The sequence below is a fragment of the Melospiza melodia genome, chromosome 3 (assembly GCF_035770615.1).
Source record: "Melospiza melodia melodia isolate bMelMel2 chromosome 3, bMelMel2.pri, whole genome shotgun sequence".
Lineage (NCBI taxonomy): Eukaryota > Metazoa > Chordata > Aves > Passeriformes > Passerellidae > Melospiza > Melospiza melodia.
This window is the reverse complement of record NC_086196.1, coordinates 44,868,911-44,894,762: the sequence shown is the minus strand read 5'-3', so window position 1 is coordinate 44,894,762 and position 25,852 is coordinate 44,868,911. Positions and strand designations below refer to the sequence as shown.

General features: G+C 38.5%; 1 protein-coding gene across 9 annotated transcripts in view; it reads right to left on the bottom strand.

Moving 5' to 3' along the window:
• RGS7 (regulator of G protein signaling 7) overlaps positions 1-25,852 on the bottom strand; it is a 255,957-nt gene that overhangs the window by 206,130 nt on the left and 23,975 nt on the right. For 3 of the 9 annotated variants that reach the window (XM_063151558.1, XM_063151562.1, XM_063151563.1), the window contains exons 1-2: positions 22,673-22,768; positions 21,461-21,572 (exon numbers count right to left, since the gene is read on the bottom strand). The exons of 1 other annotated variant lie outside the window; for it this stretch is intronic. In XM_063151558.1, coding sequence (XP_063007628.1) covers positions 21,461-21,538 — 78 coding nt within the window. In that variant the 5' untranslated portion in view covers positions 21,539-21,572; positions 22,673-22,768. Of the gene's footprint in view, positions 1-21,460; positions 21,573-22,672; positions 22,770-25,852 lie in introns of those variants that run through there. 5 more of the 9 variants (XM_063151559.1, XM_063151560.1, XM_063151564.1 and 2 more) reach the window with 4 other exon arrangements.

The window sequence follows — 25,852 nt, the reverse complement described above, 5'->3', positions numbered from 1 at the left end:
AAGCAGCTGTCTGCTATTTAGTTGCTAGCCAGGGTTAAACTGTGACTGTTTTAACACAAAGCTCCAAGAGACCATAACAGCAATCTAATCTGACCTTGTATATAACAAAGTACAAAAGAACTTCCTCTAATTAATTCTGCAGCAAGCCTAAGACTTCTAAATGGCTTGTAAAGCAAAAAGCCAGCCTCTTGCATCCACCCTGTCTTCACAAACATTTTTCTTCTCCAAGCAATCTTATCTTTTAACATACATCAGCACTGTTATGAGCAATTTCAGCGTACAATAGGTAGTAACTCAAAAATACCCAAAAGTTCCTCTTCAGGAGAAGGTGAGCAATATACTTTTCTCTAGCACTCTCAGGTTGCAATTAAAATATTGGTTCACAGGCTTCCATGTTGGAGTCAGAGGGCTTTAACTGATTTCACTAAAGAGAGTAACTCCATATCTTCTGTACTTTTATCTTCTCCATTCTATGTAAACAGAATGGTATCAAGGGCACCTAGCCAATATATGTTTTCTAACATGAGCAGAGATAAAGGCTTCTCCAGTTACCTAGATCAGTTAAGTCATGTGCCACTGTGAATGTGCATTTAGGGAAGAAGTTGTTCAGGAGTATTTAGGTCACAAATCCTTTCCATCAGGGGCATCTGGTATTAGAATTATGGGCATCTGCCATTTAATGTTTGTTCTAAAAGTAGAAACAGCTTATCCTTAATAAGTATTCAGTGTACTGCATATGACTTGGCCAAGAGATTAAATTTCAAAGCTGTTTATAGAATCTCATTTGGATTTTTTTAAAAATCCAGTGCTCTATGGCATATCTATATAAATTCAGAAAATGTGTTTTTATCTTACCAACTAATAAGAGCATTCATTATCAACTTAGAACAGTGACTGTGCCTCTAAGGCAAAGGTGCCATGGTGATAGGAGAACTCCAATCACAAAACACTTGGACTTAAAGAGTGTCTACTGAGGGGTGCTTTGAGGCAGAGTACCTTTAGTGAATAAGGGGAAAACACAGGCGGTACTGCAAGTGAAGGGTTTTAGCATCACATCCACACAGCTTCTCTAATTAGAGCATAGATTAAAAAGAGATGTGCACACCTTAGGCCTGAATTCCATGGATGGCTCCTAACAGCAATGCTGGAAGCTGACTCATCAGAAGCACTGTGCCAGCACAGAAACCTCATACTTCTTTGTACAGAACAGGGAATACAGCAGAAAACTTCTCAGCCTATGAAAGAGTTGGCATTATTTTGCACAAATATCATTTCACCAATATAAAACACCCGGGGAGCAAGCCAACCAAAATTTTCCACCATTTTAGTGCAAAGTAGAAAATGTACCAAAAGATAAACAACAATGAATAATCTGCCTTATAGAGAGTGCTGCAGCACTCTTTAAAGTGTATTCAACAGGGTGGGTACCAGGAACAGTTCTGTCAGCTGGAGCAGACACAAATGGGCTCCACAAGACAAAGATAATCATGAAATATTCTGCAAGAGAATATTAACTAATCAAATAGACAATAAATTAATGTTTGCCTTCTTTAAGAGAAGATCGATTAGGAGAGTTATCTACAGAATAGCTTCATTTTATAAGAAAATAACTGGTCACAGCTTTTCCTATCATCTTGGCATGTTTTGGATATAACATATATTTAGAGAGAGAGTGTGGGAGGTCTGTTACTTCAATACATTGAAAACAGCTTAATATTTTAGAAAAGAGAAGGCTTCATACAAGGAATCTTTTGCTGTGACAGTAGACAAACAATTGTTGTGGAGCTCTGGAAGACTTTTTCTTGTGTTAACCAGGAACTGGTGAGGAAAGAGTTGATAAAAGAAGCTGTTCTAAATCTTCCACCAGTTTATGCAGATGCAACCCTGTTGGCTGAAAACAAACTCTGGCTGGAGCGTCTCACTTAACCAAGCAGACAAGACCATTACCCATCCATTTGAACACCAAATTTGCAGGATACAGATGCTTAACCAGTCACTTGTTCCACTCTCATAAATAACCTGAAAAAGGAAGGTGTTAAACTCCTTTTTGAGAAAATGTTAAGCAGGGAAAGAAAGAGTAATTAAATTTGTGCTAATTCACAGTTGTGTGGAGACAAGCACACACACAAAATCTTCAACCTTAACTAAAAGTAGCCTCTTTGTGGCTGCAGCCACTTTCACTTTATAAAAAGGTAATCTTTTAACCAGTTCTGAAAATGCACACAAGGAAAGAATATAGTCCTGATGAAAAGCGACTTCCAATAGTTTTAGAGTATGTTATTTTTTGCATAGCAGTCTATTTAGAAGGACCTCACTCACATACTAAGAAATTCAGACAGAGTTCACCTATTCAGAATATGCTAAGACAGAACAAGATAAATAAACCAGGAAAATTAAGCACCAGGAGGAAGGATAACAGAACCAACAACAAGAGCATTGTGCATTGGATGTTAAGATACCAATGGTGTTACAGGCTTTACCTTTCACAGGAAGGCGATGAGATGACAAAAATTTAGCCACTTATAAAACTTTTTCAGTAGCATCACAAAAGTTTGAGCAGTAAGTTATCTCTGGGCCTGGTCATTAAATCATCCAATTAAAAGCATTTTATGCTCTTCATGCCTCCTGGTGCAATGGAGGCAGGTTTGTTGAAGAACTGTGTTCCAAGCTTGCAAAACAATATTATGAGTCCTCCAGCAATAAAACCCACACCTCATAGCTGTGGAAGCCTGGAAGCACATGGGAACCACTATACACTAAACTATAATTTAAAGCAGCAGCTAGTATGGAGCTATGTTTTAGATTTGTGATGATAACAATGTTGATAACACAGGGAAGTTTTATTTACTGCCAAGCAGCACAAGCACAGCATCAAGGCCTTTGCTGCTTTTCACCCCAGCCCACCAACAAGGGTGCTGGGAGTGCAAAAGAAATTGAAAGGAGACAGAGCCAGGACATCTGAGCCAAGGGGCAGTCTAGACCATACAGCATTATGCTCAGCATATAAAGCTGTTGAAAAGGAGCAGGAGATATTCAGAGTGTTGGCATTTGTCTTCCCAAGTCACCATTACACATAATGGAGCCCTGTTTTCCTGGGAATGGCTGAACCATGGGAAGTGGTAAATAAATTACTTGGTTTGCTTTGCTTGTGCACACAGCTTTTGCTCTCCTGTTAAACTGTCTTTATATCAACCCACTAGTTTTCTCAATTTTTGATTCTCTCCCCAGTCCCATAAGGGGGAAGAGAGAACGAGCAGCTTTGTGGGGCTTAAGTGCCAGCTCAGAATAAAGAACAACAGTCCTTTTTATAAAAATCAATGATAAAACTATCACCTGGATAATCTTCCTGCTGTGTGTTTAAATGACTTGAAAAGTACTCTGTGTCCTTGGAATAAATTGACTCAAGTACAAGAGTACAAAATGCAAGATAAGAAGAGAGATCAATACAGTAATGTGCAGGTAAGGGTGAGCCAATAGATACTTATCAGTGGTAAAGCAGGTAGTTAAATATCAATACAATGCAGCCTAAGATGAGAACACTGATAAATTACAATGATATCAACCACTAATTTAATGTCAACTAGTACACCTGCAAGAAAGTCATCAAACAACAAATGGTTCCATATGCAAAGCAACATTAAGGAAATTCATTATCAAGAAAACTGGATTTGTGTCCAATAAACAAAGCACAATTTAATTAAAATTCCTTCATAAAGTCCATTTTAAAATACTAGTTCAGTTAAAATATGTATCATCTACTTTATAAAACATAGACAATTAACATTTGGAAAAGACAGGAAGATATATTTATTATAGTTAGGCGGTTAGATGATGGACCCTCCTCAGGGAAACAAACAACCAAAACAAACAAAAAAAATCTTCCTATCCTTGAATATAGAAATTGTTTCAGAAGGAAAATAAGGAATCCCCAAATTCATACCTCTAGCTGTTATACCCACCAACATAAAGGCCTGCATTCTTCAACTAGAAAACCCTGTCCAGTGTTTTGCTTCTAAGCCAAACATTCTGCAGTGCAAGAGGAGGTATAAAACCAGATCAAGCTGAAAGTAAGTTCAGCAGCATGGTAAATTGTATCTGTTAGTTGTTGTGTCAAAGACAAATCACACAGTTTACCTTAATTGAACTACAGGAAGGTTCTAAAAATACATTGCCATGTAGTCCTACTAATGAATGGATCTGATTTACCATTTTGGCAACATAAATGCTCAGCAACAGTCTGTCTCCTGCTAAGACTTAGAGAACCAGTCTTGATACAAAAAAAAAGGCAAAAACCCCAAAAACAACAACAAAAATAACAAAAAAAAATAAAACCCACACTGAAAAAAAACACCACTCCAATCCCCTACAAAGAAATCAATTTTCAAATTATTTAATGGAATACAAGAATAGTTTAGGTTGGAAGGGAAGGGACATTTAAAAGTCATCTAACTTACTGTGACCTGTGCAATGTTATTCATATTTGTCAAATTTCAGATAGTCATGGGTATGCAGTCAGAAAAATCTTTTATTATTTTCTACTAACTGTGGTTCAGAATATTCCTTAAAAGTGTAGTGCCATTTTGTGGCAGATATAAAATTTGACCACTCAATCAGGATCTTGTAGTCTATGCTGCCATTACTAATTTTTATTTTTTTAAGTTCTGCATCTGAGATACTAAAATAGATCTCTTTCAAAAGCATACACTAGCCTGCCCATTAAGTGATCAGTCACCAACACAGTTACAGGAATACTTGTGCCAACAAGAATCTACAGGTAGTATTTCAGCTTTTAAAAGTTTATGATGATCAAGGATTGAAATGCTGAGTGCAAGTGGTCATACAGAGACACATGAGACAGAATACAAGCTTGAAACTTAAGAGCCTCTCAAACAGAGCAACAGTCAAGATCTGTACAGCAACAGAAAAACAGAATAACAATGTCATATATTTGATCAATCAAATCAGAGTAATAAAAGCCAGTGCTCTTTTGGCAATTTATTTCCCTAAACATTCCCTTCTCCAAGCACATTAATTCCACGTAATAAAATGAGATTGTAATATTACCCAGCTTTTTTTTTCATACTGTTTACCATCAATCCATCCAATTAGTGCTCACAAAAATCACATCATGTTTTAGGACACCTGCACTGATAAGAGTATGTATTTCAAAGGAAAATCACAAATGTACAGCTTAGTTTCAATTACCCAATCATTCCTCTAAAATTAAAACATTTGAAAAATGAACTAACATAATAGAAACAATTTCAAAACTTCGTGCAACCTTGAAACTTCATTTTAAAACTTGAATTCAAAGTATTTCAAAAGTGAAAGAAAATAAATACACCTCCTTTGAGGGAGTGTGGTTGAAGTTAGTCATGAAATAATGTATAGAACATTCTCCTCACCTTTTTGTGTATTAAAAAAGTCTCATTTCTGTCAAAGAGTCTCCAAAAAAGGCAAAATTCAGAAACTGCAAATCCCATTTAAGGAACAGCAAATGGAAATATATCTGGAACATTACTGGAGCACTTTTAAGCTGTAAGATCCAACAGTACCCTGCAGGAAAAAATCAATTTGTCAGGCTGTGAGATAAAAGGCATTTTTCTCTTGCCATATTAGTGAAGCACTGACAATCAAAGACTCTGTTCAGATGAACTACAACGTCTGGTGAGCACTTCAAGATAGGAAAAAATATGAACAGCCAAAACTGAAAAAGGCCCTTGCAGACTATTATTAAAATAAGCTCAGAGAGATTTTCTTGCTTAAAAAGTAACAAACAGGAGTCATTGGCTGCAGTGGTTGAGAAGACATATGGTTCTAACAGAGCTTCTATAAATATCACTTGCAATTGTTACTTGATTTACGGAGTTGTAGCTTTCAGAGCAATATTGCTTGATTAATATAAAAAATACATATTTTTGTACCCTCACAATGGAAATTGAATTCTTAACCTTTCTTAAAAATAGTCAATGATGACAGAGTGCACTTGGAAACAAGAGAAGTTATATGCAAATAAACTACCTTTCATGTATATCAAGTTCAAGAGCATAAACATTGTCAGCTGAGATGCTTCAATTATTCTGGGCATCAACAACTCTGATTTTCAGGGTCTCTGATTAATACTGTAAATGTCATTAATCTGAGAGGATGTTCAAATTATGTACAAAATCATTCTGCTTCTGCTTTTTTATTTAATAAGGTCTTTCTCCTGCATTCGTTTAAGATGATTGCAAAGTTCAAACTGCTGCAAAGTCAGGCATCAGTTATAAGACTTGAGTGGAAACAGGGGTAATAATCACTTGTTTGCTAAAGGTCATGGTTTTCAATAGGGCCTCTTAGATTACACTCACTGAGAGTCTAAGTCTGCACAAGTGACTATTTTTGGATAACAGCTATGGATTTGATCTGTCATATTTACCTCAGTTTTACTGGTAATGTTTAAAGGGTATGTTCTGGTCCACAGATTGTAGACCATGTAAGATTTAGAAGACAAATCCTTTGGCTCTTTACTTCAGAAAAGGCAAAAATTTAGATGCTTTAAAGGCCATTGTATTTGCAACCAGACTAATTTGTCTTCTTTTCTGAAAACTGTTATGGGGGACTTTTGGCAATACACCAACAAAATTAACAATGATCAATTACCAAAACATTATATCTACATGTATCACTAAATATTACATCATTGTTTTTGTACAGTGAACAATTCAGTCAGCCTAATACAAGGATGTCCTAGTAAATTGTTACTTATGTCAAAGAAGATTGAATGTTGTTAAAGAAATGTAGGGGTCTTTTTACAGAAATCCCCAAAAGTTCAAGCAGCAGATGATAGCAGATATTTTTTCTGGTACTGGTATAGGCTTACACCTGGGCTCCAGGACTAAAAACACAAATCCGATATGGTCAAATTCCTGTTTGAGGAATCCAGACTTAGTAGCTGGGTAAAACAAAACCTATATAGTAAAACTCAAACATAAAACAGAACTTGGGAAGCAACAAATAAAGAGCAAGCAATATGATCATATTAGCAAACACAAAACAAGAAATACAAGCAGATCCAAGAGCTATGAGGAAGAAATACTTACCTTCAAACTTATACTGTTTCTATCAGGATGCAGTTCCTTCACCATCCTTCTAGAAGACAACTTGGCATTATTGACCCTAGGGCCCTAAAGAGCCTAACACCAGAGAAAGTAATGGATACTAAACAGCTCATGTTTGAGTTCTAGCTCTAAAACTTTTTGATATCAAGATCAATAGGATAATTAGGGATAAAGAATTGAGAGTCTGTGTAAATATTACATGGGTCAAATAAAAACTCTGATTAGGATGCTAATGCTTCAATTAGACTAAGAAATAAATCTTGCCTCTGTATATAAGCTGCATTTTTTTAGTCCACATCAACTGTATGTCATGTTTAATTTGGTCCCTTGCTCAGGGAACATGGTTTAAATTTCAGTGCAATAAAATCATGCAAATTAAGGATTTATTAGATTTCTATACTGAACTGAAGCACTGAAAATATAACTAAAGTTGCAAAAATTGATGTCCAATGGCTCATAAAAGTTTTTGTGATTGCAGAAGGAAAATCTTGATCAGCCTCAAACTGTAATTTGTCATGTACGTCTCTCAGTCACAGCCAGAAACTGCACTAAACCCAACATAGCATCATGCAGTGTCTAGGACCATGACTCAACCTCACTAGCACACAGCAACATTCTAAAAAAACTATTTAAAGGGATATTGATTTTAGTGTTATAAGTTGCTCTTATAATAAAAAAACTCACAGCTTCTGAGAGGTAAAGATGTTTTTGACAAATACATTGTTTTAGCATCACAGATTTCAGTAGTGATATAATAAGGTGTTCTTAATGTTATTTTACAAAAGTTTATGAAAAGTGAAACTGAAACTGGACACTAACCCAGAGTGAGGAAAATATTTTATGTCATTGGCAAAGCTAATCATTCCAGAGCACAACTTAGGCAAAAATAGAATACCAGAATACCCTACATGGGTACACATGCATACACAGAGTTTGGGGAATTGCATCCTGCTGGCAATGGCACAGAAGTCATTAACATCAACCTCAGTGAAAACAAACAAGCAAACAAAACTACACCACCAAAAATTCACAAATCAACTGCAACTTCCAAGCAAAAGAAACAAACAAGCCACTTGATTTGAAGGTATAATCATGTTTCGTGGGAATACTGTGTATGAAGCTGCATAGGTTCATTCAAATCATCACTATCCACATTAGACTCACTCTTTCCCTATGAATGTAAATAGAAAGCCTGCTTCAGCACCATGAATGTTAGGATATACTGCTGAAAGATACAATTAAATTAAAGTATATGTTACAAAAATTAAACCTCGGGGTAAATGGAGCGTGGTTTAGTGTTCCTTGAGTCACTCACCATGACACCTATTCAGCGTTCTGACTAGCTTTAAATTCCTGAAAAGCAAAATCTCACAAACATGGCTCCACACATCAGTTACAGATACCCTCTGGGTTTTTAGTGGCATGAATTAGAAAAAAAAAAAAAAAAAAAAAAAACAGAAAGAAAAAACCAAACAAAAAAAACCAACCAAACAAAAAACCCGAACACCCATGTGCTTGACTTCCATAGAAACACAAGCACTTGAACACAGCACTTAGAGACATTACAGAGTGAGATTAGGATGCAGTGGTTATAAAGCATAAAATGCTATTCTGTCAATAAAGGTCAGCACTTCCATCATTCTTGCTTCTTTCAGCACATGAGTTTCCCCTAGACAATTTACAGGAAATGGAAGGGAAAATAACCAAATAATTGGAAAATTTGTTAAATATGCCATCTGGTCTTCACAGATGGGCCTGTACCATAGGTCATGTACATCTCCTTTCCTCTGTCATCACTTACTGAAGAATTAGAAGTAGGTAAAGGAACAGAAGCAATGACTCTAGAAAGCATATTATCAGCACACCATGTGGAGATTTAGCCACAATGTCTCCACTTACACTCCACTGGGAGACAGACAAAGTTTTCCAGGCTAATGAAACCTAACTTAAAAGGGAAACAAAATCACTTCACTGAAGCCAAAGTTTGGATCCATAATTAATCACAGTGGAATCCCAACTGGAAAAAGGTGTATCAGAAAAATAAGGAAATAATAGTTATTGCAAACCTGACATCACTATACTGTACAATGTTCAAAACCACAATCTTATTATCAGTGTGCCTTCATAATCCACTTGAATTATCTCCAAATTGAAAATGGGAGAGAGAGGTAGAGAATAACCAGCATTTTTTCAAACATGACAGAAGAACAATTATTCATTCCATGTTTCCACTACCCAATTTTTGAACTAACTCCTTGCTTTTAAGCAAAGAGCATTCTGGTATCATTACAAGAATTCTGCAGCCATGAAGAGTTTATGGTTTTAAAGCACTGCACAAATCCAGATTTTCTGTTATTCCAATTCTCCTCTTTAGAGAAGTGGAAAGGGGTCATTTAAGATAAATGCTGTTTCACATATTATTTAAAATAACACCCACCTTTTTCTTATCTGTATCCAGAGCTAAGCACAATGTGCCTATGTGTCTTTCAGCTCACTTGATACGGAGTGGTTTATTCAAAACCACTCAGCAGCACAACCCAGAAAACTTCTCACACTTTCAGTCTCCTCCTGCATGATCACTTTCAGCCCTATAGGGATGTAATCAGCTGAGATCTGACATTAGGACAGTGATGTCACAGAGCACTGATCACAAATCACCCTAGCCTTGGCTGAGAGTATGGATACTGCTGAATTCTAGTGTAATACACTCTCTGACACTGTATTCTAACGCAGATTATGTCCTCAAGGCTCCATCCATTTCCAGGAAAAAGGTGCTGTGCTGGCTACTGACTATTATGTCCTTTATTCTCACTTGTCAGATATCATTCACGGCATTAGTAGTCCATGTTACAATGGATATATCAATTGTAAGAACTTATTTAGCCTGGAGAAGGACCAAGTAATTTAAAAGTCATCATTAAATTCATTTTCTTTGAAGGGAAAGTGGAAAATATTAAATTTTTTAATGTTTCATGTAATTCATTGTACAATGTAGCCTAGTTCAGCGAAAAACAAGAAAAGCTGGAATTTACACTTCTAGTACACAATCACCAGAGCCCCAGAGTGCAACATCTTCTGTAGTAGCACTTCACAAACAGAGAAAGCTTGTGGTACTACTTTTTAAGGAATTAACCTTAATAACTTTAGTGAGAACAGCAGTTACTCTGCATTTAATGCCACATAAATAAGGCAAAAAATCCACCTCTACTTCTACAAGGTAAATAGGAAAGAACATGGCTAAAAAAAAAAAAAAGGAGGCACCTTTACCCTTAACTGCATCTACTACAGGTTTGATATATTCGAAGATGTGCCCAGGATAAGTAACAATGCATTTCTAGTAACATTCTGAACTCTAAGTGGCTAATACAATTTCTAGGCACAGAAACAGTCCATCTTGTAAATACTAATCAAGATAGCTTTGAAAAAGAATAGGACAAAATTATCAATGCAACCAACCACATAGCTATAACTTAAATTGATGCTAATGTATTCATATCAACCATGGCCTATTTGACTAAAATCTATTTACCACGTCTATATGTATTATATGCAAAGGTTAAAGAGGTGGGATATGGGAGAAAAGTGAGAACATACAGAAACATATTTCTTCTTGCTAAGACCTGTCAAGATAAAAAATAAAATCACTGACATATGGACAAAATCACGTGATTGACTGAATTTGTAGCAAATTTCAGTTCTATTTTGGTGATCCTCAAATACTTTTTAGAAGACCATTCCATGCATTGAGGGAAAAAATAAAAAATTACCTACTCTCAGCCTTTCCTGACTGATCTCCCCAAATCACTTCAGCGCTTCTTATTTTATATTTAGATTGAAAATCTTATGCACAAAAAATATCCTTTCAGCTTGCCAACAGAATGCTAAGCCCAGCAGCCTCCCATGTGTAACACGAGTGCAGACAATTAACAGCAATGTTTAGACTGATGAACACATGGAAACTGAAGAACAAGGATTAATGAACTAAAACCACTGTCAAAAGACTTGATCAACAATTTGATCAGGGAAGTGGCACCAAGATCAACATCTAGCATGGAAGACCTCTTTATGAGACCCGTATTCATTGTTTCCTCAAGAGAACCCCTCTCAGCATCCCCCCTCACATGGGGGATGTGTGTTCCCTACCCAGGAGGAAGAGCACCACCTAGTGAAGCTCCAGCTTCTTGAAGCACCAGCAGAATTCTGACGGTCCTGGTCATCCCTGACTGTCTTGCCATATTCCCCAGCCGGAGAAATTGGTGGTGTAGTGTGGAGAGTCTGGTTCATGCATGGCTGAAAGAAAGAGGCCATGAAGGCATACAGTTGAGGGAAAAGTAAAAGGTAGTTGTAAAGCAATTCCCAGGCTTGATTCTATAAATAATTAGGCTCTCTCAAGCACCACTTTATAAACAATAAGATTCTCAGACAGTCTTCCCATAACAGGCAAAACACTCTGTCCTTGGGCTCTCTGGGAAAAGATAGCTGCTCTGGGAACAGATATGGAGGTTTTGGGAACTTTTCATATCACAGTGAGAACGCTGGTCCTGTTTTCAATAAACAAATCATAGGTATTGTAAAACAAAAGGAGGGGTTAGAGTTTTCTCTGTAACCTATCATGAGCATGGATTTTGCAATATGCATGAAGTTAATTAACACTGTTATATAAAGTGGCTGTTTGATCAATAAATCGGAATCGATGCTGATCAATTAGGATGGGTCGACTTCCTTCACTTTCAACAGTGTAGCTCTCATGAATACAGTATATTGCAAGTGACAGAATGATGCAATTTTAAATTTTTTCTCTCCATGCCTCACACTCAGCATTCTGTCCTTGACCATACTCCATATCCTTTAATACTGCCAAAAGAGACCAAGAATAAACCCCATACAATGATCTATTGAAATAAATTATTTCACAGAACACAAAGGTAGAATTTCTGTTTGAAGGGGGAGGAAGATGTATAAATCTTCCATGCATTTAAATTAAATTTATAGACATATTATATAAAAATGGCAAGTGAATGCCCTGAGCTTTGCCCAGCATGTCTTATTTTCTGTAATTTATAGCTGAGAGTTCCTAAACTTTGGAATATGGAATTGGAAATTATTGTCAAGTCCGGTAACTTGTAATCAAAGTTAGCCCTCAACTTCTGGAGCAAAACAAATGTAAAGCAAATTAATCCCAGAGACAACAATCGTTGGCTGTGGCTTGCGTCACCAGCTGTGCGCCACAGTGTCTGTTGAAAGGCTGATGGCATGACAGCCACAGATACATCACAGATAAATTCAAATACAGCTTCATAAATAGAATATTTCCACGGGCTTTTCTTCTGAATGTACCTCAAAACAAGATACAAACACTACCTCAATACTTATATTGAGGACAGAACAGTGTGTTCAGTAATCTGCTGAATATGAACGTCAACATCCAAAAAAAATGTTATAGAAGTGGAGTGGACAAGAAAGCAAGATCAGAACGATTTTTTCCTTTCCAAACAAATTTAAGTGCTTCAGGGCACAACTGTCTCTAGAGCAACACATTGCTTAAACTCTGAAAAAGATTTTCCTACAGCAGAAGTACTCTTCTTGTGGTGCAGATTTTAAGAAATGAGCACAGATAAAACACTGTATCAGCTATTCATCTGTTAAGCAAACCAATGGTATTTCTTCTCACTTTTGGAAACCAAACCAATGCATTAACTTTAATGGGCATTAGTGGCTCCTGTACTGTGATGGACACTGATACACCCTCCAGTTCACAGGAGCCAGAATCGAGATATTTCAGGCAGGTACTGTGATGACTCCACCAAGTCACAGACATGATTTATGAAAGGGCACTAAAAACCTTTAGCTCCTAGTGACTTGAATGAGAATTTTTGTTGCTTAGTAACTCTTAAAGAAACTGAGACATTTGAAAACTAGTAATGCTGTGAGCAGCCGCACAGAACTCTTGTTTATAGCATTCTGGTTGTCTAAAACTGCATACCTCTAACTGTAGCACTTTACCACCTAATGTAGTACTTAGATAAACTTAAGGTACTCTGCGCACAGAGCAAAGAGATCTTTACAAAATTTCACTAAGACTTGTTTAATTATACCACAGACCACCTATTTTGCACAGCTAAAACAAACCACTCTATACATACAAAAACTTTAGTATAGCCCCATACAATAGCATTCATATATTAACTTTTACATTTGCTCCTAAGAAGCCATCATTTTTCACAATTTTGGACTTATGCCTGCAGCACTAAATATTCTAATATCAGGGGTTTGCAGTACAGCTACAAAATGTTCGGTATTTTCTCCTTCATACAGACAGAAGTATATAACATAAAGAGAATTCTTACTGTAAAATACTTGACTAAAGTTTCTGTAATTTTGAGGGTTATTATTAAGCTTTGTCATTCTTCTTTTTGATATTGATTCTACATCAAATGCAATTATATGGCTCCTGCTGATATCAAGAGATGCCATGAATCTACATCCAAGGGCAGAATCTAGTTCACAGAAGATTAATACTTCTTGCAGTTTCTAGTTCAGAAAAGTGTAGGTGTTAAGAAGCATTAATATGTCTTTCAAAAAACATTCAGTAAACTGCTTATTCATCCCGATACAAAAGGAAATCAGAAAAACTGTAGCTTTCCATCAGAATTAAGGGTGCTTTTAAACAGCTAATTGAAATGTTTCAGTGCAATTCATTATCATAACATGGGAGACAATGAACAATAGTGTTACGTCACATACATGACGCATAGTAAAAAAACTATTATATATTTAAATACAAATACTATACATTTTTAATACAACTATTTGGTCATCTCTACTCAATAATGAATCAATAATCAATAGGTCTTAGGGCAGCAGGACTCTGCATGGCTGGGAGGATATGCATATACACACATGTACAATCACATTATACAACCATCTTCATCACCAAGAATAAGTGGAAGAGACAAAAAATTCCTTTGATGTTACAGGGAGCAGTTTTCACTTTCAGCTAGATAATCCTTGTACATCCAAACTGCATTGTGAAGAGATCCTCTGTGCTTGCTACCTCTTTCTCTGTGGCACAATCTCCCTAGAACTTCACACTCCATTAGTAAACAGGATTCAGCACAGGTCAGAGCAAGAAAGCAAACACACAACTCCAGCAGAAGTGACGCAGAAGAGCTGATACAGCTTCAAAATTCCCATTTTACTGAGTTTGGGTTAAAACAGTACATGAATGCCAGGAGAATGATCATTTCACTGCAATGGATAAATTTCCATCCAGATGGTTCTTGGTGCTTATTTGGCTCTTGATTGAGGTATTTCAGATTCAAACCAGCACATGTTTGATGTGAATACAACATGATAAATTCTTAGAGCCTTCCCCAAAAGGATTTCTTATTTGAATGACACCATGGATCTAATAGACTTCAGTTTCATTTAACAGCTATAGAGATGTCCTCGATTGAGTAAAAATAGTGAAACTATAAAAATCTTGAAAAATAGGCCTCTTCATTGGAAAAATATGGATAAAATATACATTACAATGTCATCTTTCCAGTTTCTAATCATCAGCAATAAACTTTTAGCCAGAAGTACATTTGAGGGAATAACATTAAGAAGGCAATAACAGTAAGAGTAAGCAAGACTGATGTCACTGGCTTTGTGATGCCCTGACCACCTTCACAGACAAGGCAGTTTCCCTGAAACTAAGCCCATAAAACTGTCTTCTCAAAGACACACTGAGCATTACAAAGTGAGAAAGATCCACAGCAGCATCTATAAAAGGAAGCTTTCAAACGCAGATAAATACACACACAAGCACAAAACCAGCCCCAGATTTTTGGAGGCTAAATAGTCCAAATGCCACAGTCCCATTCCTGTCAGTTAGGAATTCCATAAGTTATCTAGTAAAAGATTCACCTGGCAGTTGCAATGAATTTATGAGATGCTCCTATGCCTATTCCTACAGCTCTATTTCTTGGCCAGACTGCTCTCCTGCACTAACCCAGGCTGTTCTCAGGTGCCAAATGAAACTGCAGCTCCCAACTCTGCTTCTCAGACTGTTCTGCTCCACTGTCCCCCATGGCTCCCCAGCCAGCCTCATTCCCACTGTATCTATTCCAGTTACTCTTATGGCCAACATGTATTTTTAAAACCAGCTCAACCTTTTTTATCTTCAGGTTTTAGTTGTAGCTGGTGGCAATCTCTCACCAAAAATCAAAATTCTCAGCTGATCTCTTCACCAGGGGAAATTGCACTTTTTCTTCAATGCATCATCATCTCAAAATTTGAGCGGAAGATATTTTCCTGAAGTGGTCCATCTCTACTAGTACTAAGCCCACCCTCAAAGTTTTCTTCCCTTATGCACTTTGGTAAGGTTCATATTAACACTATTAAAATTCAGATTTTTCTTGCCCTACTACTGAAATCTGTTTCCATTAAAAAAAAAAAAAAGAGGCAGGGGAAAAAAGGCAAGAGTAATGGATGCCATTCCAGGTAGTTCCAGGTAGTATTTTGCAGGATTAGCTCTATGCTCCCTCTTCTGTAGAAAATAGTTTGCTCCTTTTTTTACCAAAAATAAAAGGATTTTTAGCTTCTACTCTGCTCTGGCATGTCACTATTGCATCCCAGTTTACCCATCTGCAACACAGAGAATAATTCTTTGTATCTCTTTCACAAAAGCTTTGTTTTTTAGAGTCATAGCTGAAAACCAGCTATTGTTCACACTCTATATTACCATATACCTGCACTGCTTACCCTTCCACAGCCCTGACAGAAAAGTTTTAAAGCAGTACCATATTTTAAAAAGTTGTATGTACATTAAAGTATTTTATTGTGTTTACCAGTATAGTTCTTATCAGCTTTGGTGGGGACCTGTCAAATATTATGATATGATAGAGTTACTATAAAATTTCTGCAGTCCACAAAGAATGTTTTAAGCCTGAACTGAAAGAAAAAAAAACTTCAAAACAAACAATTTCTGCCTCGATATTGCACGTCACTCTAAATAGCATCATTGTTTCCATAGCTACAAATGCAGACTGCTTCAAAGGAAAGAAGCAGAGGAACTGAAAATGACAATGCACAATCAAAACAGGTACATACATTTTTCAGACGGCACATGTGGGATGGAGAAAGGAATTACCATGGTGGCACAGAATGCTGTGGGGTTTTTGCATTTGACAGTAATGCCAGTGATGTGAGCACATCAAGCTCAGAACAGTAAGCAGCAGTAAACCTCTCACTGCAGTATCACTTGACGTATTTCTACACCTAGTGGAAGGAAGAGGAGAACAGAAAGGACGGAAAATACCAGCAGGAAGCACCAAAACAAGACAAGTGCCCCTCTCACTGATCTAGCCACTTGCAGACTCAGACACATTTTTTAATCGAGTTTCCTTGGGATTTTCAGTCATTCTATACAGTTGTGAAGACAATCAAATCCTTTATACTGCTTTTATCACAAATGATGACAAAATTTAGATGCATGCTACACCTAGCACTAACTATAACCATTCCAGGGGAGGAAACGGCCAAGTGAATCTGCACAGAGGATAGATACAAAACATGAGGGTGAGAGCATATAGGAGAACAAAAGGCACTCCACAGCATCGAGCAACTATTCTGTCCATCTCTCTTAAGTCCCCGTTCCCAAAATTTTCCTGTGTAAAATCTTACTTCACTATCAACCAGCTATTCCAGGACTACAACTTCCTCATAACTTTTTGGGTAGGAATATAAATTCTTTTCTTCCTACAGCAGGAATTCCCAAGGTTCACAAATGTAGATCCTTCCCCACCAATTCTATAATGATGAGTGTTGGAATAACACCAAAACCATCAACCAGACTCACACCAGTGCCACTCTTCTTCTCAGAAGGAGAAACAGCATAATTTAGAGTGTAATTTAATATTTTTTTTTAAATTTATAAACACACTAGGAAAAACCACACACACATACACAAAAAAAAAAAAACCATCCCACACAATTTATCTCTAATACCTTAGAGCACCCTGAATTTTCCAAAGTAGTAAACAAATAAGATGCCCTCATAGAATGTCATGGCGTATTCAGAAACATGTAGTACCAGAGTAACCAGAGTAATTCTGCTCTTCTCAAAGTGAGTGATGGCACTCAGAAAAATCCACCTAAAATGTCCATCCTTAGTCTTGCAGGCCCTAAGGAACACAGTTATCCATGATATCATTTTTTTAAACAATCTTTTCAGGGAGCAGTTAACAAAGGCCACATGAGAACACAGGACTATCTGCAGTCTACATTGAAAGTCATCTCTGGTGGAAGCAGAGATGGAGAATGGTTATTAAAAGATGGCGTCACTGTTTCCTCAGATGTTGTTCCTGCAGCTATTGCCCGTTTGCACCAACATTGGAAAGTATCAGGCTTTGGAGGCATGGTTTCTATGGAGAATATCAGATCATGATAAACTGAGGAGTTTGAGATTACAAAGTCAGCCCTTGTTATACATGAGTATATATGACCTTCCACCACTGTCACAGAAACAGAACAAACACCTCATTATCTTTATTAGATTATAAAAGGCCCACTGTCAGTGATTTTAATCAGACTTGGCAAAAGCTATTTTAATACTTGGGGCAGTGAGGAAGGTAGAGAGCCAAAATCTCAGGCACAAGAATATTACCTATCAAACAAGGATAATCTTATTGCTACAAAATAAAGCTATCAGCTCTCAAATGAAATTAGTTCAGGCAGCAATACAATAACCATTAAACTTGCAAATCAGGACTCCTAATAGTTGGAGCATATGTTTGACTGAAAAAGTAAGCAAAGCACAGACCAGAAAGATAAAGAAAGGTTTAGCAAGACCAGTAGTAGGTCTAAAACAGAAGTTCCTAACAGGAAATTCTCATTATTTTAATTGTGCGCAGAGATTTAAAACTATTAAAAAAAAGAAAAGGCTGGTCAGGCTCTGAAACTTAGAAAAACTCCACAGTATGGGCCTTCCACTACACTACTACATCTGAAGTTTCTTCCCTAAGACCTAGCTTGCTGCAGCAAGTTAGTGTTGCCAAAATATGAGATTTCTGCATGAGCAATTTGTGATGTTAAAATACTAGGGATTTCAGTCTCTTATCTCTTTTAATTGCTGACTAGAATGGACTCTGTCAGAGAAGAAATGAAAGGAGGGGTTTTACATTTTTCATATTTGCCTCGGGCTACCAGCAGAAAATTCAGGACTTTTTCTAAGGTATGTCAGTGCCAATGATGTGTCACATGTCATTACTTTATAATTAGGCTGATAGACAAAAAGAATAATGCAGCTGACATCCTATTAAAATAAAAATTATTCCCCAAGGCATAAAAACACTGACACAAGCATCTTAAAAGGCAGAGTAAAAGTTATATAGGGAACTATTTATCCGTGCTGCTGTCTTTTCCAGATTCAAGTTATTCTTAGTTATGTGCGTATTGAATATAGAATTATCCTATGCTGATTTTTTAAAATTCTTTTTTGAAAGCAAAATGTAATGAAACCACTGTTCAGCTAGGAATAAAAGCTACTATGAGAATAAGATACTATCTACACTCTATATTACTTGAGATTACAATTTGATTATCAATTGTTCAATTCTTCAAATAAGCAACTAATCAAAAAACAAATGCATTTTAAAAAATAGAAAACCAGCCTTTTTTTGCCAAGAGTTTGAAACAATTAAGCCTTAAAAACCAAATTTGAAAACACTAAGACTTGATTCTGTATAAAATTTTTTATACAATGTTCCTGACCGAATCAGGATTTAGGCAATACAGGGCTGTAACTCCATGTAGTTAGGAACATATTTAATTCAGATTGTGTCTAGAAGTTAGACAGACTGGAAGAATTACCAGATTACAAAACTGTGGTTTATAGCCAAAATAACAGTCCTCACAGCACAGCCAAATTTTAACTCTCCGTTAACGTAAGTAAGAGATATCCCATCTACTCTTTGCCAGTACAGATATCACAAAATGTGTGATTTTCCATCTGTTCATGTATAAACTACTGGAAGAAAGCATTTCCACCTTTGTGCATTTTGACAACATTATTTAAAATATAAGACTTCAAATTCAGTTCTGACTGAACCCAGCCAGTAGCATGTTTATATTTTTTTCTAAAAACTGTTCATACGTTTCCAGTTGGCCAAAAAAGAGTCCTTCACAAAGCTGTCACATCTAGTTCTTTGTTCATACAGTGCTCTCATTCCCAACACAATGACAGACAGAGAGAGAAGTGTTGTGTTTTCAAATGTATTACAAGGAATCCTGTGATTTAGTTGTTCCTATTAAAGAATTATATTCAGAGATTTTATACTCTAAAGTGACATCATTTCCACTTGACTATCCTCCTTTTATGTTCCAGACCCAGAATTTAGAACATGTTTGCTTACACCAATATCTTATTTCAAGAAAAGGCAGACAACTTCTTGAAAAGCCATCTATTATTTTGTTGCCTGTTCTTGACTACTGCCAAAGGAAGGGCTACTCAGTTTTCTCTCCCTACTCTAACACAGTGTGTATAATCTGAAATTATCTTTAATTCACTGTGCTACAAAAATAAATAGGCAAAACAAAAACCCACAAACAAATAGGGCAGGCAATGCTGTAGAAGGTCAGTATTTTTCAAAGTTTAATACTCAGAGCACAACTTGTGCTCTTAGTGACTTAGTGACAGCAAGGGAAGGACCCCTGCTGCACTGAAGGACACAAATTCATATAATCCCTTTGCAGATGTATCACAGAGAACAAAAGAAGTGTTTGATGTCTTGATTTGCTGAGCATACACCTGAGGTGGTGTGTCCTATTCCCACTCCTCATTTTCAAATCTCCTGTGCAGCACCAGGACTCTCGTCACTTCTCTCAGCTGTTCATTCAATCTGGATGCTGCTCAGAGGTGAAGCTGCCCTGAGGCCATGATAAATTTTGGCATGAGGTCATACAAAACACCATAGGTCACAAATTTTACCAAACTCACCAAAGGAAGAGAAAAACAGTTTCTGTGTGTTGTCCCTCTGTGTCCTAAATAAGTGGAGAAAAGACCTTTTTGCCAGCATTGAAGTAAATGGCAAATGTGGAAAGATTCTGTTTAGAAAGATCAAAAACCTATAATGAACAATATAAGATCTGGTATATTGCTTTTCATATGTACAGCATAGTTTCATATATGCAATTGCCTTTTGAAACACACCTGTGCTGTTAATGGCAAGGTAATCCTATATTTTTCTACATGTGCCTTTGTAGAAGGATGACCACATTCACTTATGTAAAAAGGAACCTAACTTCACAAAACAGCAGATACAACAAACTAAGTGAAATCAGCAATGTATCTGAAAACATGAAGATCAAAAAGCATGCATCAGACTTCAATTTGAGACTATTTTTTAATTTCTGGGAAAAGAACACTTACCACAGTTACTGTTTATACTTCAGTTCACCGCAAAGACTAAACTGATTATATATCAGATGTTTTCTATTATAGTTAACTCGTAAGGGGAAAAGTCAATGCCTCTAACAAAGTAAAGTATTGATTTTTTTCCACCTGGTAAAAACAACCACAAACAAGTTAAGGAGCACTGTGTTCTAAGAATAAACAAGCAGTTGTATAATTACTTATTTCAATTTACAACAGCAAAATTATTTTTTCTCCACTATTATTGGAATTTATGCTGTTATTCTTTTTTCTTAGATGCAATTCAGACTTTAAAAACAAAAAAACACATAATGCAAAATCTCCAAGCATTTACTCTCACTTAAATTAAAGCATAATCACTAAATAAGCCTCACTATTAGAGTTCAATACCTGGAAATTTAGTGTATTGGTGTTGTAAGAATAACTACACTAGAAGCCTTTCCAGAGAAAAATTCTAAAGTGTATGGTTTTGGGGGGTTTTTGACTTGCGGCAATCAGACATAAGTGAAATCTTTAATCAGTTTTTCCCCTCATATTAAATAAATTAATGGTTCCGACTTCTCTGCACAAGACAGAAACACTGTACTGTACAGTTAATATTTAGCTTTAATACATATGAAATCTTTTTACAAATAAAACTTTTAAAGTGAACACTTGAGCGCAAAACATGGTCCAGTCTCTGGCACATCACCAACATCACATATCATATGAATCAATGCAGAAAGTGACTGAAATACATCAAGTATCTCAAATTGAAAAGCAGCTGCTTCTGAACAAGATGCAATGTTGACGTGTGCAAATTTTACCATTTACAACCATTCAACAGATACAGTAATTTCTCTATTCAAGAAATTGGAGAGAAACAAAAATAATGGCTTCACTTGCTAGGCAAAAAAGTCCAGGACTTCACCTTCCTCATCTTCTGAAAAATACAAAGGCTTACCTTTCTGTACACCAGCATGTTTGGGGATTCATCAGCCACCCCATTGCTGCTTTGCCCATAATTATTTCCTTGTGCCATGTCCCACAAATTTGATCCGCTTTTGGATGCTGCACTGTAAAAGGTAAAAGTGGTTTCAATAGGGCATCACCTCAGGTCTCCTTGCTTCCCTGATGATTAATGGACCTGACTTTCTACCAACACGTTATCAAAATCAGCGTATGCTCTCACTCCAACAGATATTTACACGGGAGCAAAGCTCCTAATTCGCCATTTACTGTCATTACTCTCTTTTGCCGGTAAATTATGGATGTAAGGTGTTGATCTAATTTAAACATTAATGAATTGTCACAGGGAGCAGCTCCCTGCCACACCGCTAACCACCACATCACACAGACGCCTCCTCACGAAGCGCCTCACCAAGGGACGCTCTGCGCCTTCCAGGCCAGTTTTGGGAGGACTGACTCGGCCCGTGACGTGCATTCAGCAGTGCCCTCCGCTCGCAGCTCCGGTCGGAGCAACTTTTCACAGCAGCCAAACGCACGAAAAGCAAACCAGACGCTTTGAACCTCCCTGTCATTCACCAGCCCATCTGTGCTCGTACATACGGCGGGGCAGGGGAGCAGGTGACGAGGGAAAATGAAGAACCAAGCCAGAACACTGTTCCGGTTGCTTTCACCTACTTTCATCGCACTTTACCGCCAAACACCGGCTCCCTGCCAGCCCCGTCTCCTCCCCGCCCTCCCCCGGGTCACACGGGAGCTGCACTGAGCAAGAGCTCGGATCATGCCGTAGCTCCTGCTTTGCACGCAGGTGTAAGAATGTGCTCCATCTACAGACCACACCGGCGGATGCGGAGAGCCCGGAGAGCCGCCGAGCCCTACTCCAAGCGCTAACCCCCCGAGCCCTCCCCAGCCCCCGAGTCCCCTCGCCTTCGGGCTTGGCTGCCCCCGTCCGCGCTCCGGACCGCGCTGCCCCCGCAGCGCCCGCGGGGTTTGCGCGGCTCCGGGCGGCCAAAGGCCGGGCGCACCGCCCCGCACCGCACCGCCCCGGCTCGGCTCCCCGCGGGCAGCCCGGCGCGGCGCCCGCAGCTCCTCCAGCACCGCGGACAGCGGCGGCGCCGCCCGGGGGCCCGGCGGGAGCGGGGCCGCGGCTCCGCGGAGGGGGGCGCGGGGCGGGGGCGCGGAGGGGCGCGGAGCCCGCCCGCTCGGTTACCTCTGGGCCAAGGTCACTGCGCGCTGGCCGCGGCTCCTCGGCTGCTCCTGCGGCTCCTGGCGCGCCCCGCGCGGTGGGTGTCAGCCGGCAGCGGGCGGAGGGACGCGGCGATCGCTCATCACACACACGCACACACACGCACTGCGGGCGGAGGCGCTGCTGCCGCCGCCGCCGCCGCCGCCGAGGCTGCGGCTCTGCCGTGCTCTGCCGGAGCGGCGGCAGCTCAGCTCAGCTCAGCTCAGCTCAGCTCAGCTCAGCTCAGCTCCCTCCCCGCAATGGAGCGGCCGTCACGTGGGGGACGGGCACGTCAAAGGTGCTGCCGCTGCTCCGCCACACAGCAGCAGCCTTCCTCCTCCTCCTCCTCCTTCCTTCTCCTCCTCTTCCTCGGCGCTCTAGGCTCCCTCACCGAAAACAGCGGCCAAGAAACTGCAGCTGCCAGCAGATCTGGCAGCAGCCCTGTAAATGAGATTAGGCATCACTGGTGGGCTGGGCAGGAAGAGAATGCGGGCTAATGGGATAGGGAAGGAAAAGGGGAGTTGTTGGGGAAACTGGGTCACTTCCCTCATATTTCTTAACCGACAAGGAATCTGCCTTGTCCTCTGTCTTATGCTGGACACCTCATGTATATTTTTCAGTGAAAACTAAGGAGAGCCTGTGCTCTGTGGGCACTGCAGACTTTCCTGAGCAGTGGAACACAGAGAGCAGAGTGAACCCGTTTCAAGCAGATAGGAAGAAACCCTAAGGACACCTCAAGACACCCTCGGGACTGTTTTGCCATGTCCTAGGCAACTGCCTAACTTGTGAAGGCCTCACTTTGGCTACGATAAAAGAAAAAGATCAGGTCTCTCAGTCTTACTTCCCCATCATATGCAGACAAGAATAATTTTGCAATACCGCTCTTGCAAGGGGGTTGAAATGCCCAGAACTCAACATCCACAAGAACACAAGGTACTTAAGTGGTTACACTTTGGTGTATTTTGATTTGAAAGTGTCTTTTCTGGAAACTGTAGCTCTTATTACAAGCATGATCTTGCAAAAGAATCCTCTACTGTGCACTGCACCTTGTGGAGTGTGTGCTGGTAAATCGTGCAATTCAAGCAGAGGTTTCCATGCAAACTGGGTCACCTTCACCCTTACTTGTTCTACCTTTCTCACATCTCAGAGAGCTCAAACCAACAATATCGTGCAAGAAGTTTGTTATTGTCATCTACTGCAACTACTTTTAACTACTCTTCCAAACTTTGCAGATGCCTTGAGATACTTTAACAGAGGATGTGGTAAATTAGCTCAGGCAATGATAGGGAGCTGCAGCGGCAACAATAAAAGGAAGGAAAAAGGACAGAACTGATCTAGACTTTTTGGAGAGCTGAGGAAAGGAAGACATAAGTTTGATAATGGTCCTAAGAATGAACACTGGAGTAAAGAATTGTGATCTCCATCAGAAATAGGAATGTTTTTCAGAGACAGAAGTTGTAAAAGGTGAAATGACACAATAAGAATCACCCACTCTGTTCAGTGAGATATGCTGGCTGCAAAGAAAAGGAGCTCTGTAGCAGACAGACATTTTCTGTCTCAGCTTCGATAGAGGAGAATAATTTATCATGTCACAAGGAAAAGGAAATGTGAAAACAAATGGTGTTGGAAAAGACAGAACTCTGGAGTTTTGAGGTGGAAGAGAACAAAGGCAAGAATTCAACAGCACAACCATAAAGTGAAGAAGTATCAGTGTTGAAAGTAGTTAGCAGAGGAATTTATTAAACCAAAGATTAAACAGAGAACTAAGACCCGTTTCCCACTAAAACTCACTTCACATACAATAGCATCTCAGTGAGACTAATAAAGTAAGGATCAAAATATTAATCTTCCAACAGATTCTCTGATTCAGCCCAGTCCACTGTTGAGAAATGGGAATCAGCAGTAGAGATCTCAGTGTATTTTTACACAGACATCCCAGATGAGCAGCACTGCAGTGTACAGAGCTCAGCAATTTGACTTTGTAAGTCTGACAGGTGCACTAGAAGACAAGGGAAATGCCTCCCAAGATCTGCTGAAAACACAAGTGACGCCCTTGTGGTTGTATGGCATCAAAATAAACTCAAAATCTTTATCAGACTGGAGTTTAAATTTCTTTTTCAGAGTAAAAATGGGAACTGCACAAAATATAATTCAAATATAATTTTACCCTTAAAGAGGGACAGGAGGAAAATCTTTTAAAACATTGATAAGATACATATTCTTTCCACTTGCTCTGCCAGGCCCTAAACATAGTAATTGTGTTAAAGAGCATAAAAATCAAACATTAGCAAGTTTCCAATGAGATCAATATTTGTTTTCTTATTCTGCCTAATTTTGTTGTTAATGTAAGGGACAAAAAACCCCACATAAAATGAAAGCATTTTGTACTACAATTCTTGAACTACCTACATGAAGTTACTCAAAAGCTGACTTCAAACTACCTACTTTCTATAAAGTATTCTGCAAATAGATTTTGGTAGCAGTGATGTGTCTTTGGAAAGCTCCACAGCAGAGCTGACTAATTTAGGCAGCAACATTTTCCAAGCTTTTATTCTCTGAGACTGTCCTTAAAACTAAGGGCAGAAGCATACCCAACTGAGTTAGATTTTGGCTATGCTACCTCCAATTTTGCCTTTGCTTTAACTTCGTTTTAACCATTCTGATTATTTTCCTAGTAAATAAAATACAAAATCCTTTACTAATAGGCAAAGTTTATATATTTTATTTGAAAATAATCAAATTTTAATAACATAAATGCAGCTCTAAAGCAGAGCAATTACTTGGGCCCATGGAAGTTAATAGGTATTTCTCCAGTAACATCAAAAGGAAGTGTACTCCATAGTTTTTAATCTTGTCCTCAGTGCCAGAGGAACACCTTAAACATCTCAGTCATGCATCTCACAACTACAGACCTGCTACACTGAAGCACAACAAAATTTTATCACCAGCATGCCCACTGTCTAAATGAAGTAGACCTTTAAACCCTAATGGGGTTAAACAGAAGGCCAGAAACTACCCAACAGAATTTGCTTTTTGCCATCATTTTGTGATGAAAGAGACCCTGGGCTGGACTACTTTCATAAATACAAGTAGAAAGAAAATAATTTATTTAAAAAATATGTAACCGGATAGTCTCATTCTATTGTACTTGGGTGTGTTTGTTCA